This window comes from Amphiura filiformis, chromosome 14 (assembly GCF_039555335.1).
Source record: "Amphiura filiformis chromosome 14, Afil_fr2py, whole genome shotgun sequence".
Classification (NCBI taxonomy): Eukaryota; Metazoa; Echinodermata; class Ophiuroidea; order Amphilepidida; family Amphiuridae; genus Amphiura; species Amphiura filiformis.
Genome location: NC_092641.1, coordinates 1,018,410 through 1,036,129, shown reverse-complemented (window position 1 = coordinate 1,036,129; position 17,720 = coordinate 1,018,410). Strand labels below are relative to the sequence as shown.

Genomic DNA, 17,720 nt, shown 5'->3' with positions numbered 1-17,720 from the left:
TGTTGATTTACAGTACGGACATTATAAGTAGATATATAGTATAAGAGATTTGAAGGTAGACAGGCGACAATAATCAGGGCCAACAGTTCGTGATGGTGTGCCGAGTTCCCGCTGGTCTGTCATGAAGTCAACAGTAGACTGCCGCTCAGTTACCCTCGGTATTTTCGAAGATTGCTTGTAGTTTTCGTAATCATGAATTTTGCTGGGAATGATTTTGGTCCAGTCCCAGCAGCTTTACGGGTGATCAGCCCTGTTTCAGCTTATTTCTGGACACACAGCAGCCGAGATCTACCAATATGTAGTAGTTCGCCCCTGATCTGGAACATGTTGGCCCTTGTTGGAAGGTTGACCAATGATGACATGTTCAACACCAGCCTAATTGACCGTTGAGACGTAAATCTTCCTCTTCCGCTCTTTGGCCCATGGTGAAGATTTAGAGCCATTGGGATAGGCTACTCCAATTTGAAGAGAATCACTACCATCCTTGACCCCTTAGAATACTCAAGAAAATGAAGATGCAGTTTTGATGTTCATGGCAAGAGACCTTGGAACTAAACTAGCCCTACCAGAAAAACAGCACCCGATCTTACCGCACTGTTCTCCAGCAGTTTAAGGACAAAGTCCGGCCGGAACATAACTCACAAGTGCTCTTGAAAGACCTGGTATTAAACCTAACCTAACAAATGCCATGAACACCATAATATGAGTAACTAGAAGGAGAACGAACGGAGCAATATCTCATCATGATTTTGTCGCTGGCTGTACTGTCTACATCGTTACAGTAGCAAAAACAAATGGCCAAGACATTTGAACATACTGGCCGTTGAACCTGATGGTTTCCTCCGCCCTAAAGCTGGCATGTTCAGCAACTGAGCTACGGAGATAGAAGGCGCTCATTCCCTCACTCTGGTAAAATACCAGCCCGCACCTGGGAGCACCCAATGGGAAATCCAACACCAGAAACAGCATGTTAAATACTGATTCTTTGCAACGGGGTTGCAGGTGTTGGCAAAGGTAATTTTCAGCTCCCCGACACTGCAGTAGTGTCTCCCTTTGCGAATTCACCGTGACCTTTCCAGCCATAAACCCGCTTGATTGAAGATTAAACCGATATATGCAGTACTAAACCATTATATAGTTATCTATTGTCCAATGCAAATGTACTACCACCTGATAATATTGATCCAATGAGCGACCGAATTGTCCGCTACGAACGACTAATCCAATCGATAATGACTCTATTGACATGTACGAACGAGCCCCACTGACCGAGTTTTGGGATATTTTTCACTGATTTGCAGCTGTTTGTTGTCATTTACTCATCAAGGCGGAGTACCGTTATTATAAGGACTATGCCAATTATTTAAAGATTGACATGTAGAGAATAAGCCATAATTGATTGACAGAAAGTACTAAGTTTGTACCTATGACGCTTTTATGACGCCAATCTTCAAAATACGATCAAAAAATGGCTGCCCGGTGAAGTAAAATGTGCATTGGAATAACACGGCGAGTTTGGATAGATGGTAGGATTTCTTTTTAATAAAATGTATGTTCCCCGTTATTAAAGCTTGTACCGGGTTGAAGATTCAGATATTTGGAAAAGAATAAGTAATTGAAACAGAGAGAAAGTACTAAACTCATAGCTTTTATACGTTTTGATATATGATACTAGTTCATACCCAATAGCTACGATACAGCGCTTCCAGTAGGGTTCAATTGCCTATTGTGAGTGCCCCTGTGTTGTGTGCATACACGTAGTTAACAATAACTGCATGATGATCATTTGATCCACAGCTATCGACAAAAGCTTTCATCTACTGAAAGAGCAGCGTATTTTCACAGTCTGCGGGTTCTTTTACATGTCATACTTTGGAGAAATTAGCTAACAAACAATGACTTGAGTCCACTTTAAATCAATGGGGCTGGAAACACTCTAACATCGTACTAGCACCGGTCCTTACTAATTTAGATGCAGCACCACATAGCTTGCTTAAGCTTGTACAATACAACTGTAAACTTTCCTCCAGGAATTCTTGTGTAAATAACGGATGATCCTGTCGCAAAAATGGACTTAAATGTGTCACAGCTTGTGAAGATTACACAGGAGAACATTGCCAAAACGCTGAGGCGAATATACCTGTAGATGAGAACGAAGACAGCTGCTTTTGCTTCAGAAGCTGAGATATATATTCACATGTAATGGCAGCTATTTGGGATTCTATTGCGACTTGCACTTCAGTGTTATAAGCCCGGGTTTTAAGTAATTGCAACAATTCTCTGACCCTTAAAACCTACATTCTCTTCGAAACCTATTCAAAGATTAAAATCACCATTATATTGGCTTCAGAAGCTGAGATATTTAGCTAATCATGTTTGATATTAACAATATTGAGGGCCATGTTGGATTGCAGTGTCAGTAAAGACATATACTTATTTAAGAGAAATACAAAATTGACTTCTGCATCACCTAAAACCTATTCAAAGACACTACAATCAGTATCATATCTGCTTCATAAGCCAAAATATACCTAAACATAACACGTGGTGGTGGCGGCGATTTTGGCGGCCATCTTGGATTTCAGTACGAATGAAGACTTTAGTGTTTTAGATACGTACAGATTTGAATTCTTTGACCTCTGAAATATATTCAAGGACACTGAAATCATCATCATATCTGCTTCAGAAGCGGAGATATATCTAATCATATGTGGTGGTGGGATTTTGGCGGCCATCTTGAATTTCAGTGTGATTGAAGATTTGTTAGATTTGTAAAAATTTGAATACTCTGACCTCTTAAACCTATTCAAAGACACTAAAATCATCATCATATCTGCTTTAGAAGCTAATATACAGCTAATTATATGTTGTGGCGGCCATTTGGGCGGCCATCTTGGATTTCGGTGTGATTGAAGACATTAGTGTGTTATATTTGTACAAATTTGAATTCTCTGACCTCTTAAACCTATTCAAAGACACTAAAATCATCATTAGCGAACTATATTACTTTGAAAAGCTAAAAAGTTGATAAAAAACCCAAATGTTAAGGGGCAAAGTTGAAACCTGTTAAAATCGAAAATCTTATACTAGAAAACTAAATTTTACGTCTAAGATTCACACCAAGATTTAGACAAAATATATTTCCGGAAATTCCCTAAGATTTCCCAAACGGGATATATATGATATCACCGGAAGGTAAGGTGGTATGAGGTTCAAACAACCATAAGTTTATGTGCTCAATCCCAAAAAGGGAGAGCGTGTAAAAATTCAAAGTTTAGACCTTCTAGATTAGAAGTAGTTACTCTGAGTTTCACGCCTAAAGGCGATCGTCAGACGACAAGGTGGAGAAAATTTGGCTGGGCGATCATCTCCTTTGAGTGGAAGAATTTACATTCCTTTCTTGGGATTGAGTACTCTATAGAGGTTATCCGTGTTCTATAAGCTGCATATCCTACCAGCGACTCCTATACCTTGTTTAGGACTTTCAAAAGAAGTACCTGCATGTACAACCATGACTATTTCAAAATAGCCCGCCAAAGTCATGCAGGTAACTCCGAGGTTGAATTAGTTTGAATGAGGAATACTACGGGAACCAGTGCCTTTTGTTAGAGGTCACACATGAGTAAAGTGGATAACCTTTCATGTGTTTCAGTTAAATCCTCTGAAATGTCAAGTTATGTGTATTTGCCGTCGCAGAAAGAAACCTTCACCAGTTTATTATGTTTCAAATACCCAGCTTTCAGAAGCTTCTAGTTTACGTCTCCTTGGGGTTCAGGTATCTTCTGACCTCTCTTGGAATGAACATGTGTCCAATGTTACAAAAAAGTGCAATAGACTCATAGGCTTCCTCAGGACTGTTGTTGGTAAACAAAATCAAAACATCCTGCCCACACTTTATCGTTCTCTTGTTTTACCGGTCATAGATTTGTGTTCACCAGTTTGGTTTGTTTATCGTAAAAATCACATTAATAATTTGGAACTTATCCAAAGGAGGGCATCAAGATTTATTTTGGGTCAGAGAAGGGGGGATCAATCTTACAGGGAGCGTCTTCAACAACTCAATCTTATGGATCTTAATAACAGGAGGAAATATTTATCTATTTGTTTTGCTTGCCAGTGTATTTCAAATTCAAATTCTTATGTCTTTCATTTCAGCAACTGGACTGTAAACATTCGCCATCTTGACAATTTGCTTTTTAACAATCACATCACCCCAAAAACCGATAGTTTTAAATACCATCAGTGTCAATTTTCCCCGTCTTTGGAATGCACTTCCAGTGTCCATCAGGGATCAGTTTATTTTGTATAAAAATATGAGGCCATTCAAAAGCCACCTTAAAACACATTTTATTGAAATGACTATGCAAGAGCTGGAGCTGGACTCCAAAATTTTATGTTATTGTTGATGAAATATGTGTAATGTGTAATATGTAACTTATTCTAAATGTGCAATATTTAATACTTAATATTTATGTTTTGAGTTCACTTGTCTCGGTGGGTTGGAGGTATCAACCCCTTGGGTGATAGTGTTCACGCTCCTGGCTCCTCCTGGCTAGCCTACCGGGACAATCTTTTATAATTTTTATTTTATGACATGCTTTGTATGTGTATTTTTGATGTATTTTAGCCAGTTATGTAAATAAATAAATAAATAAATAAACCTCTATTCAAAAGGTAGTCTAACCATAGAGTAAATTCCTGGAGATTGCTCAAATCATTAGCATGAAGCGCATTGATATGTTAATAGCGTATTGTCATTCAAATTTGCGCCCTGACTTATTGCGGCCGGTAGTCATGTTATGCATACGGGGCCTGCAACCATGCCAAATTGATAAGTGAATACGTATAATCACCTTTCTTTATTAACTATAAGCTGGTGTATTTCGTATACCGTTTCGTTATTTAAAAAAAAGCCAAATATTGAATGTATACACTTTGAGATTTACATGCCTTTTTATTGTCTAAAGTGCAGAGCTCCAACGACTGAAATTACAGCTAAAGCTATTATCAGCAACCTCAAAAAATAAATGACTTCGTTCATCCCCCACTACATACAATGTTTGACACCATAGGTAGTTAGTATGGACCCTCTAGATCACTGTTAGGTAGGTAGTGCTCTCAAATTGTGGTATCACTTTTTTTACAGGTCATTTTATATATGGACGTATAATCGCATACAATCACAAAAAATAGGACAACATTAAGGGGTAGGGGAGATATAAACTCCAAGGACTCAACTTTTACTCGTGATTTTGAATTCATTTTGGTATTAAACAAAAACAGGTTTCATTTGAGCATATTTGGAAGTATATAGTCCATAAATGAGTGGTAATCTCATTTTTAAAACCATATGTGTAAAGTTTGACATTGGCCTCAAATTTCACAACTATACCACTTTATATTTTCAAAATTGATTCAGTTTCCATTTTTAATTTTTTTAATTTAAATGTTAATGTTTTATTTTGTTTTTAATGTTAAGCATATCAAGGGAAACATTATTGTAACAGTTCCAATCATTATAATATGTATGAGTTCGTTGGGATGTCTGTGGGATGAGGTGTGTGTGGGGTGCTGGGTGTACATAGGGTATGTGTGGGGGTGAGGGGAGGGGGTGTGTGCACGTGTCTTAATATGTCACTACACTGCACCAACTTCCATTTACAAAATCCGTTTCCATTGATGTAATATTTTGAATATTTATGTGTAGGACGTGAGTAACCACTGGGAAAAAGACAAAAAATGTTTTAAAAAACCAATAAACCCATCAAAAACTGATGTTGATTTCCCTCGTATATCAGCATAACATAGAAAAATATTAAGGGATAGGGGAAAATAAATCATCAGAACTCAATATTTTACTCATGATATTGACTTCATCTTGGTATATCTAATTGATTATTTTAACTTTTTAGTATTATTTTAAAGCAAAGCGGCCATTAGTTGTCAGGTAGATACACAGAAACTGTGAGAAAAGGGTACGATTTCTATGTTTAACAGAGTAAATATGACAACATTAAGGGGTAGGGGAAATATAAACTGCCATAGCTCAACTTTTACTCATGAAAATGAATTCATCTTGGTATCAAAATATATCCAAGTTATTGGTCTAGCTTTCTAGTATTATTTTAAAGCAAAGCGACCATTATTTGTCAGGCAGATTATACAGAAAATGTGAGGAAAAGGTAAATTTTCTATGTCTAACAGCGTAAAATGACAATATTAAGGGGTAGGGGAAAATTATAACTGCCATAACTAAACTTTTACTCATGAAAATTAATTCATCTTGGTATCAAAAAATATATCCAAGTGATTGGTCTAGCTTTCTAGTATTATTTTAAAGCAAAGCGACCATTATTTGTCAGGCAGATATACAGAAACTGTGAGGAAAAGGTAAATTTTCTATGTCTAACAGCGTAAAATGACCATAGCATATGAAACTTGGACAACACCTACCAATAAATATTTTTATGTGTGGAACAACGATTAGTCCTTGCTCCCCACATAAATTCAATGATATAGGCCGTTTTCACCTCTGTCCACTGCCTCTTTATTTCTTTTTTGAACCTTTATTCCTCGCACAGTTTTGCCTTTTAATATTTAAATCTCGCGCGTGTGACGGTTGGCTGGTTAACATTTAAATCTCGCGCTCCATGATCAGATTTGTTGTCGGTCTTTTGGTGAAAAACAAGTCATCATTAAACTATGACTGCTTGTGTATAGCCTATCTATATGAATAGGGGTAGTGATGATGTGGGGGAGAGTGTTTGTTAATGGGGGGGGGGGGGGTTGGGGGTTGGGAAGGAAGCTTTTTCCCAAAATATGATCATCTAGGATCATCAGTAGGGCCTATATTTTTCGTATGTGTTTTTTCTCAGCATAGCAAATCAGAAAAAAACGGAATATTGCGCTTTAAAAGCTCTAATTAGGAATGACTGGCAGCATGTAGGCCTAACAAACTGACAAAATTGTATCATCTCCTATTCTCTCCCCCTCCCCAATATCCTTCAATCAAATAAAAAAAAATGAAATACGGGTTTCTGACCAGTATAATATGATTCAAAAACATAAGCTGGGAAAATGTAGAAAAGAAAAGAAAAGAAAAAAAAAGTCAGCATGTGATATACGTGTGACTTAAAAAAACCGATTGTGCCGAAGGCAAAAATATATATTTGAGGTAAAACGATCAACTTAATGAAAAAGAAGTCAAAACCGTTTATAAAACTGATTGATATCTCTCATCTGTATTTTATTTGCATGATTAACAACAGAAATCAAACTTTATCCATAATAAGCAAACAAAATACAAAACAAAGGCAATTCAGATTCTTTATTTAAAACAAGGGGGGTTGAACAGGACGCCGCCGCGAGTCGGTCACAATAACATTTGTTATTGAAACAATGCGCCAAGTTTATGCACGATATATCATGGCCGACTGCCTTAGGATATTTCAACTTTTATATGCTATCCTAAACTGATGGTTTAGGTTTTTAAAGATCTATAGTGGCATTACACTTCCGGCCTCCGGCCATTTGCCTCCCTGTTAGTTGAAACGATATCAGACAGTGTCTGACACCATTTCAATTTTGATTTTCAATTTTCTTTTTAAAGTAATTGCTTTTGAAAGTATCTTCTATTCCCTTCATTGGGTGGGGGGGGTTAATAACTTAATTCTAGAGACAATTTTAATATCTCTTTTCTTTCAATACTTCAAGTTTTAATAATCATCACAACAAGAACGTGCGTGGTCATTTTTTCAGCCCCCCCCTTAGGAGGGTCAAAAATTTCAGACACCCCCTTTTGCATCAGGCCCCCTTTCCAGTGTTTGTGAACGGTCCCTAAATATGACAATATCAAGGTAGGGAAAATATAAACTCCCATAACTCAACTTTTACTCGTGATAATGAATTCATCTAACGTTCTAGTATCATTAGTTGTTATGTAGATACAAAGGAAATGTGAGAAAAACTTCCATGTGTAACAGTGTCAAATATGATAATATTAAGGGTAGGGGAAATATTACCATAACTCAACTTTGGCTGCATTAACTGTGAAGGGGAACACGGGAATACAAATCGTTGCACCAAAATTTGAATGTAGTATACGATTGAGGTTTCTTACGTTAATTGGTGCAATTGGACCATTTTAAAATTTGACCTTTATTTATGATATATTCGACGTTATAACCCCTGAACTAAGCTTCGTAGAACTATGACAATTGTCTTTTTTTTTTAATTCTTAGCGATGAGAGGAACAATTTGAGATCACAACATTACAACATGATAGGATAATTTTTTAGTATTGGCCCCATTATGACCTTCAACCCCTCGTGGGTAACTTAATTGCTTTTAAAATAATGCCAGAAAATGAGAACAATCAAATAGCTACATATTGATACCAAAATGGAATTCATTTTCGTCAGTGAAACTTGTGTTTTGGTGATTTGTATGTCCCCTTACCGCTTAATATTGTCATATTTTACGCTGTTAGACATGGAATATCAACATTTTTCTCATATTGTATGTTTTTAACTACCTGACAACTAATGGTTTAATCGCTTTTAAAATAATGCCAGAAAATGAGAACAATCAAATAGCTACACATTGATACCAAAATGGAATTCATTTTCGTCAGTGAAACCTGTGTTTTGGTGATTTATATGGCCCCTTACCCCTTAATATTGTCATATTTTACGCTGTTAGACATGGAATATTAACAATGGCTTAATTGCTTTAAAAATAACACTAGAAAGTTAAAACTATCAAATAGCTACATATTGATACCAACATGAATTCATTTTCATCAGCAGAACTTGAGTTTGGGTGATTTATATTACCCCTTAATATTGTTATATTGTACGCTGTTAGACATTGAATATTAACATTTTCATACATTTTATGTCTATCTACCGGACAACTAATGGCTTAATTGCTTTTAAAATAATACTAGAAGGTTAGAACTATCAAATAACTACATATTGATACCAAATTGAATTCATTTTCATCAGTAAAACTTGAGTATTAGTGATTTGTATGTCCCCTACCCCTTAATATTGTCATATTTTACGCTGTTAGACATGGAATATCAACATTTTTCTCATAGTGTATGTTTAACTACCTGACAACTAATGGTTTAATTGTTTTTAAAATAATGCCAGAAAATGAGAACAATCAAATAGCTACATATTGATACCAAAATAGAATTCATTTTTGTCAGTAAAACTTGTGTTTGGGTGATTTGTATGTCCCCTACCTCTTAATATTGTCATATTTTATGCTGTTAGACATTGAATATTAACATTTTCATACATTTTATGTCTATCTACCGGACAACTAATGGCTTAATTGCTTTTAAATAATACTAGAAAGTTAGAACTATCAATTAACTACATATTAATACCAAAACGAATTCATTTTCATCAGTAAAACTTGAGTTTTGGTGATTTGAATGTCCCCTACACCTTAATATTGTCATATTTTACGGTACTATACATGAAAAATTGACATTTAAAATTTTTTTTTATCTCTTTCCAGCTAACAATTAATGGTTCTTTTGCTTTAAAAGATTACAACAACCAAACAGCTATATATTGATGCCAAAATGAATGATTTATAATGAATAAATGTCGAGTTACGTTGGTTTGTACGCCCCCTAACCTTTAATATTGTTAAATTTTACGCTGTTACACATTGGAAAATTAACATTTTTATCATATTTTATGTCTATCTTATGGTTTTTCTGTTAAGAATAATACTGGAAGTTAGAACAATCAATTAGCTACATGTTGATACCAAAATGAATTCATTATTATGAGTAAAGGTTGAGTTATGGTGGTTTTTATTTCCCCTACCCTTAATAATTCCATATTTGACATGGTTATACATAGAAAAGTAACCTTTTCTCACATTTTATGGCTATCTACCTGACAAATAATGTTTGCTTTGCTTTAAAATAATACTAACACGTTTGAACAATCAATTAGCTACATATTAATTCCAGAATGAATTCATTATCATGAGTAGAAGTTGAGTTATGATGGTTTATATTTCCCCTACCCCTTAATATTGTTATACACGCTGCTACATGTGGAAAAGTAACTATTTTTTTACATTTTCAGTCTATTTTCCTGACAAACAGCGGTTGATCTCACCCCACACATATAAATATTCAAAATATTACATGGATGGCAACTTATCAAACAAATTTTGTTAATAGAACTTACATGTAAAACACCCCAACCCTGAACTCTATACACACCCCGCACCCACACCCACACCCCCACACACATCTACCCCAAACCCACACAACACAAACCAACATGCAAGCAAACATGCACATACATAAATATTTGAACCAGAACATCAAAGTTTGCCTAGATATGCTTATATTACAAACAAAATTAAAAAATGGAAACTTAATTAATTTTGAAAATAGAAATTGGCACAATAGTAAAATTTGAAGCCAATGTCACAAAAACACCCACCCTACGCATTGTTGTGAAAAGTCTGATTTTTTACTGGTGTATGGATTGGCCACTTCCATCATGATCAAATGAAACCTAGGTTTGCTTTCAAATAATACTAGGCAGTTAGAACAATCAATTAGCTACATATTCATACCAAAATAAATTCATTATTATGAGTAAAAGTTGAGTTATGGGAATTTATATATCCCCTATCCCTTAATTTTGTCCTATTTTTATGATTTTATGTGATTATACGGCCATATATAAAATGGCTTATAAAAAAAGTGATACCACAATTTGAGACCACTACCTAGCAGTGATCTAGAGGGTCCATACTAACTACCTAACAGGCCGCACCTGACTGCATCATAGAATCCTATCCCAATAATATGGAATTTTATCAAATATATTTGAAGCAAACACGGTTCGTCTGCATTTAAAAGACATGTTACATTAGAACAAATGGTACCTCTCGCTCGTGTAGGCGCTCTTACGTGACTTCCGTTTCATCACTTATTGACAGTAGCCTGCCTATTATATATGGATGGCGGAAACCTTCAAAATACGCCTAAGAATACGCCTAAGAATACGCCTAACCTTGGACGTCTTAGATGCATTCTTAGGCGTCTAAGATGCAATCTTAGACGTCTAAGAATTTCGCGGTAGACTTAAATCAACGAATCACAGGACCAGAAATTCCAAACAACCAATCATCTTAGGCGTATTCAATTTTTGACCAATGAAATCTTAGACGCCTAAGATTTTACACGCCTAAGATTTTCTTAGACGTCCAAGATTGACCATTCGACCGTGACTAGTGATGGACGGTATGGGCGCACACCACCAATAGCGCGTCCCATTGAAATACACGTGAAAACACGTCTCTTCTTTGTCCGATTTTTGACCTTTTCGGCAACAAATTGAACATAAATATACCACCAATCGATTGCAAATCGATGAAAATTTAATATATGTTTCAATGTACGGGTAGCCTTCCGATTAGATTTCAAGATATGGGCGTTTAAACAGAACCATGACCATTTTCGTTCCGTTTTTACCCCGGTCATTTTCTCAATCCGAGGGCCTACTTTTTGCAAAAATTGGATTATGCAACTTTTTTTTGGATCCAAGTTCGTGTAGAGGTCTCAAACTTTTATTTAAGCTATGACATGCTTCTCTTTTTCCTTACTAGTCCACAGAAAGGCCCAAAATACTTCGTTTTTACCGGAACGCATCCACATTACATCGTCCGCGGAGTGATTTAGAGGTGTGCGCCCTTTTGGGAGCTATCACATTGGTGATACCGTCCATCACTAAAATATCAATCTTAGACGTGTAAGAATTCTTAGGTGTGTAAAATCTTAGGCGTCTAAGATTTCATTGGTCAATAATTGAATACGCCTAAGATGATTGGTTGTTTTGGATTTCCGGTCCTGTGATTCGTTGATTTAAGCCAACCGCGAAATTCTTAGACGCCTAAGATTGCATCTTAGACGCCTAAGAATGCATCTTAGACGTCTAAGATTGCATCTTAGACGTCTAAGCTTAGGCGTATTCTTAGGCGTATTTTGAAGGTATCCGCCATCCATAATTATAGCGTTGATACGCTGTCAGGGCAGTTACCGATTTAATGGCGGAAGCCTTTTGTCTCGAACAAAAGGTACCTCTCTATGAATAGCGTTTCGGAAACTCAAATAGGCACAAAGGAACAATAGGCGTTACGTAATCTATTTCTTCTCCTTTCTATCTCTAACCTCCTTAGTGTAAACCTATTGTATGGTCATTAATCCTGTTACATCACTACTTCTACAGCAAATAGCACGCTATAATCCGGATTGTTAATTGCTTGCAAGATCAAGCAAGGTCATCCGAAAACCTGTCAAAGAGAATTTTTTACTAGTGTTGATGAAAAATACCAGTACTTTTATGCAATTTACAAGTAGGTCTACTACTAATAAATGCACCAGATGTTTGATCAAATTTACTGCAAAATTGCGACCTTCACATCGGAGGACATGATCTGTACTCCTATTTTCTCTCATCATTACTGAACGTCAAGTTTAATGTTTATAAAACAATAATATGATACAAACATCCATTTGCATTTTCTACGTTAATATTAATAATGTGCAAAAATATGTATATTTTTTAAAACATACCGATTCCGCCATGTTCAAACATATTATATTTATGAGCCCGGGGATTGGGATGTACAACACTGGAGGGAGCAAAGCTGCACTGCTACCATAGATAGTTTAAATTATGAGCAGCATAAATAAAAATGCTTTAAACGTGTCAGTACAACATAACGAGTTCAGATAAATGTCACTTTTAAACTTTTTCGTATTTATGCCACAAACATCTATCTGCCTTATAATGTCAGCGTTAAATTCACCCTACTTGATAAATTCCAGGATAATTGTTTTTTGAAACTATGATCAAACGTAGCACATAATTTTCTTATTAGTTTATTTTAAATTTACCGATTTGTATATCTCAAATCGAGAAATATAAATATATCGGTTTTTGCATCTCAAATAATTGTCCCGCTGGAGATTTAAACTTACTCTATACTTAAATCATTATTTTATTCCCTGAACAGACGCAAAACCATTTTCCATCGTTGTACCCGCTGGAGGATATGTTATTGGAGAAGGAGACGGCAATATTGCCATCACTATAACAAGGACATGTTTACCGGACTGTTCAAACGCAGGAGTAGTTGGTGAGTTCGAAAAAATATTCATACTATTATAAACCTCGTATTTCGTCTTCACTAATATTACTTTGTCAATTTAGATGTAAAAGTCGTAAAACAGGAGCTATAACAGGGGGCAGTAATCAGTCATGCAAATGAATTGGATATAATTTGATGATCAAATGAAGAATGTACCTTTGTCTTTCAAACCACATATCGTCGGCTGTATTCCATAGTGGCGTATAGTAATTTTTGGTCATTTTTTGAAAATTGGCACATATGTTTTTAATGATGTTCTCTTTCATTTTTCTAAGTCTCATCAGTCATAATTAGCTAATTAATTAGTAATTAATTAATTAAATGTGGCGTATAGTTACAGAGTGACATGTTTCGTATTCCATAGTGGCGTATCGACCATACGCCACTTTTTATCCACATTTTATAATTATGAAATATCGGCAAAATGAAAAACATCGTATGTCATAGTGGCGTACGCGTATCGGACCTATACGCCACTATGGAATACGAACGACGAAAAGTAACGCCATAGGGATTACACGGCGACCGAGGTGGCGTACGGTTAATGTTAGGTTAGGGTATTGCGTTTTGTTCGTTTTCCATAGTGACGTATAGTTTTATTTTCAGTTTGCCAGCAATAGTATGTATTTATTTCTTTTGCAAAATATATAACAATAAAATCTATTTAGTTTACTACAGAAATTTCACATCATTTACAAAATATAATGAATGTCTGATTTACACAACTCGATTTTAAATTGGCATTTCTTCAAACCCGATTTTCTCGAAAAGTTGTTTATTCGCGGCGCCCCACTATACGCCACTATGGAATACGGACGACGATATGGGCCATTCCATGTCAACTCCAGGGATGTGCACCGCAGCACCTCTTCAATTTTTTTTCTGTGTGGTGGTAGATATTGATGAGAAAGGAAAATCCCGAAAATATGAGCTTCATACTCTATTTCGTTTTCCCGTGGCATCAATTTGAAATTTACAAAGATAAAAACAACAACCATGCAACATTTGTTTAAGAATAACATCAATGTAACTCACAGAATGATGTAATATTTCATTTACAGAAACAAATATTGCACTTTAAAAATAGAATCAGAAAAACTCACGTTTTACTGATGAAAATGAATTAATTTTTGTATTGGTATGTAACTTTTTGATTGCTGTAATGTTCTAGCATTATTTTGAAAGCAATTAAAGCATCAGTTGTCAGGTAGATAGACATACAATGTGAAAAACAGGTTAATTTCCATGTGTAGCAGCATAAAATAATGACAATAAATAAGCATAAATTAAAGCAATTGAACCATTAGTTGTCAGGTAGATAGACATAAAATGTGAAAAAAGGAAAGGGTAATTTTCATGTGGACATAGCAACATAAAATATGACAATATTGAGGGGTAGGGGGCATACAAATCACCAAAACTCAAGTTTTACTGATGAAAATGAATTCCATTTTGGTATCAATATGTAGCTATTTGATTGTTCTAACATTTTAGCATCATTTTAAAAGTAATTACACCATTAGTTGTCAGGTAGATAGGCATAAAATGTGAGAAAAATGTTTTTATTTCCTTGTATATCAGCGTAAAATACGACAATATTAAGGGGTGGGGACACACAAATCACAATAGCACAACTTTTACTGACGATGATTCATTTTGGTATCAACATGATCAATATGTAGCTAATTTTTATTTTATTTTTTGACGAGTTGTCAGGCATAAACCTTTATTATACATATTACGAAAACCACATATGTGACCCGGCAGCACAAACGAGCCGTAAATTCCCTAAGTTGTATTCTGAGTTACGGGGTAAAATGTGTACGAAGGTCGTTTTCATCGGTAACTTAAGCCGACCGACATCCGTCTCATTTTGATAGTCAAAAACTAATCAATAATCCTATTGTTGAAGTGGATAATAAGCTTCTACCTTAGATGGCTATAGAACTTTTAATAGCGCTGGTCTGTGTTTGCGTTTGCTAAATCCTGTTCAAGTGGTGGGTAATCAGGCATTGTATTTTGTACAGGTATGCATAACCAGGAAAGTTGAAAAAGAAGGAGGGAGAACGGAATTATATCCTTGAGATAATCCCGTAGGTAATCCTGTCGCACCTATTCATAGTCCTTTATTCTCACGTAGTTACACATCTACTTGAAAGTAGCCTTTGATGTGATGTGAGTTGCCGACTACGGTTGATTAATTTTCACTCCAGAATTGAAACCATATCCAATGTTTCTATAGTGAATCCCTTGAAAGTATGACACGTGTGTGTTAAGTACCTGATGTTGCTCTGAAGGGATGCCACATGTGGATACTATAAGAAAGAAATGTAGTTTTGTAAAGATTCCAAAAAAAATCCGCCCATTTTGGAACATATATTAATTATTTAGGAGAGTGTTTTAGGATTTTGTTAGAAAAGGGATGATTTTTGATCATTTATATTCTATTGTTTTATGTATTTTCCTGTCATTTCCTGCAAACCTAATAAAGATATTTTGATAATTGAAAATAGGCTGTATCATAAATCGTAGATGTTGAAAGCGTAACCAAGCGTGAAAATTATTATTTGCCATGGAACTTCGGTCATATTTTATTTGAAATAAACTGGATGTTAGGATCTGCATGCATGGTATGCATAGTATTGATGGTATACAGACACTGACCTTTCCCTAAAACTAGTAAGCAGCAACTTGTGTATCACACCCGTCATGGGTTCGAACCCTTTTGTTGTATTTTATTGTTAAACCTAAATAGCGTGATTACTTTTGAATGAGCGGCAACACATATATTTTGTTTGAGGATAGCTGGATCTATCTCCTTTCTTTACATCTTCTCTGGCATAACCAACAATTAACAATGAGAGAACTTTCTTAAACCTCGTTGACTTGGGGATGATTTGAAATGACCGCCAATTATGGCTGTTTGGTATTTATTGCCAGCAATGTGGAAAAAGAGACACATGTAAAAACGTAAAAAGCTATAATTTTGTTGAAGGAGCAAAGTTTAACAAACCATAACTCCGCTTTTGGATATCGTTTGAAGTCAAATGATATACCATTTTTAAGTTTATGATGTTTATTTTTAAACACGAAATAAAACAAAATTGACCGGGGAGGAATTTACGGCTCATTCGCCGTGGACGGTCACATATTATACATATTTAAATCATTAAATCACACATTTTCAGAACACAAAGATTATTGCAATACACTATATAAAATATACAAGTTGAACAATAACTAGAAGGCTATATATTTGTACACAAATACGGCTATACCCGCATGTTATCGGTGTACCCAAACTTACAGTCCTTATTTGCCGAGGACTTACAATAAAGAAATTGTAAAAAGTCGCCCAATTGGGCGGAAATGTGTAAGAAGTGAAAGTCCAAGTCACAAGATCTAATTTAATGTAGGTTGCACTGTCTTAGCACTTAAAATAAAGAAATTGTAAAAAGTCCCCTCATAGGGGAGTCGTTTCTCTTATTCTCCATAGGTTGCTATTGTCAGTCTCTCTTATTCACAGTGAGGCTATGCAATATGATTAGGGGAAAATTATTCCAGAGTGAGTATATAAATTAAATGGAACAGCCATTTCAGAGGGAGTATGTAAATTAAACGGAACAGCCTATTTTGGGACCATTTCAGAGGGAGTATGTAAATTAAATGGAACAGCCAATGGGTATGTAATTTAACTGAAACAGCCTTAACGCTTCACGCTGGTATTTCCAATTATTATGTTAATAATTATAATACGGATATGTCTGTTTAGTCCTACGTGTGTAGGGTGGGGGGGGGGGGGGATGTGGGTGTTAGTAACAATATAATTCTCAGGTGCTACTGGGTACAAATTCTGAGCCCGGAAGCTGCTTTATTTGATGAGAAACGGCCGGCCCTTTGTTTTAACATTTGGGGCCCTGGGGCCCATAATATTTGATTTATGAAGCCCATGGACATATGTTGAAGTTTAATTCTCTAGGCTATCAGTATACTAAAGCTGGGCACTGTAGCTGCTTTATTTAATGAGTAACGGTCGGCCCTATGTTTTAGCGTTTGGGGCCCTGGGCCCATATAATGTAATATATGGGGCTCACATGTATATATAACAATGTGATTTTCAGGTGCAATCTGTGTACTAACTCTGAGCCCTAAAGCTGCTTTATTTACAGAGTAACGGCCGGCCCTATGTTTTAGCGTTTGGGGCCCAGGGGCCCATATTATGTGACATATGGGGTTCATATATACATATGACAATATAATACTAAATACCTATCTGTGTACCAAATCTGAGCTCTGTAGCTACTTTATTTGCCGAGAAACGGCCGGCCCTTTGTTTTAACATTTGGGCCCCTGGGGCCTCTAGCCTTGTACATCTGGGGCAAAAATGGACAAAAGGCACATCTACAATTTAGGGCTTATACATGTGCAACATATGAGCCCTAGTGCCCTTGTAGTTTTGGAGCTAGGCTTGTCAATCTTGTTGCCCCTTATTATTAATATTTGGGCCCCTGGGGCCCATA

The 17,720-nt window shown here is 35.8% G+C and overlaps 1 protein-coding gene across 1 annotated transcript in view; it reads left to right on the top strand.

The window, feature by feature from the left end:
• The window catches only part of LOC140170520 (uncharacterized), a 41,754-nt gene that overhangs the window by 10,748 nt on the left and 13,286 nt on the right, over positions 1-17,720 (top strand). Inside the window, exon 2 of the mRNA XM_072193874.1 lies at positions 13,066-13,188. Within this exon, the coding sequence (XP_072049975.1) occupies positions 13,066-13,188 (123 nt within the window). The remainder of the gene's footprint in view (positions 1-13,065; positions 13,189-17,720) is intronic.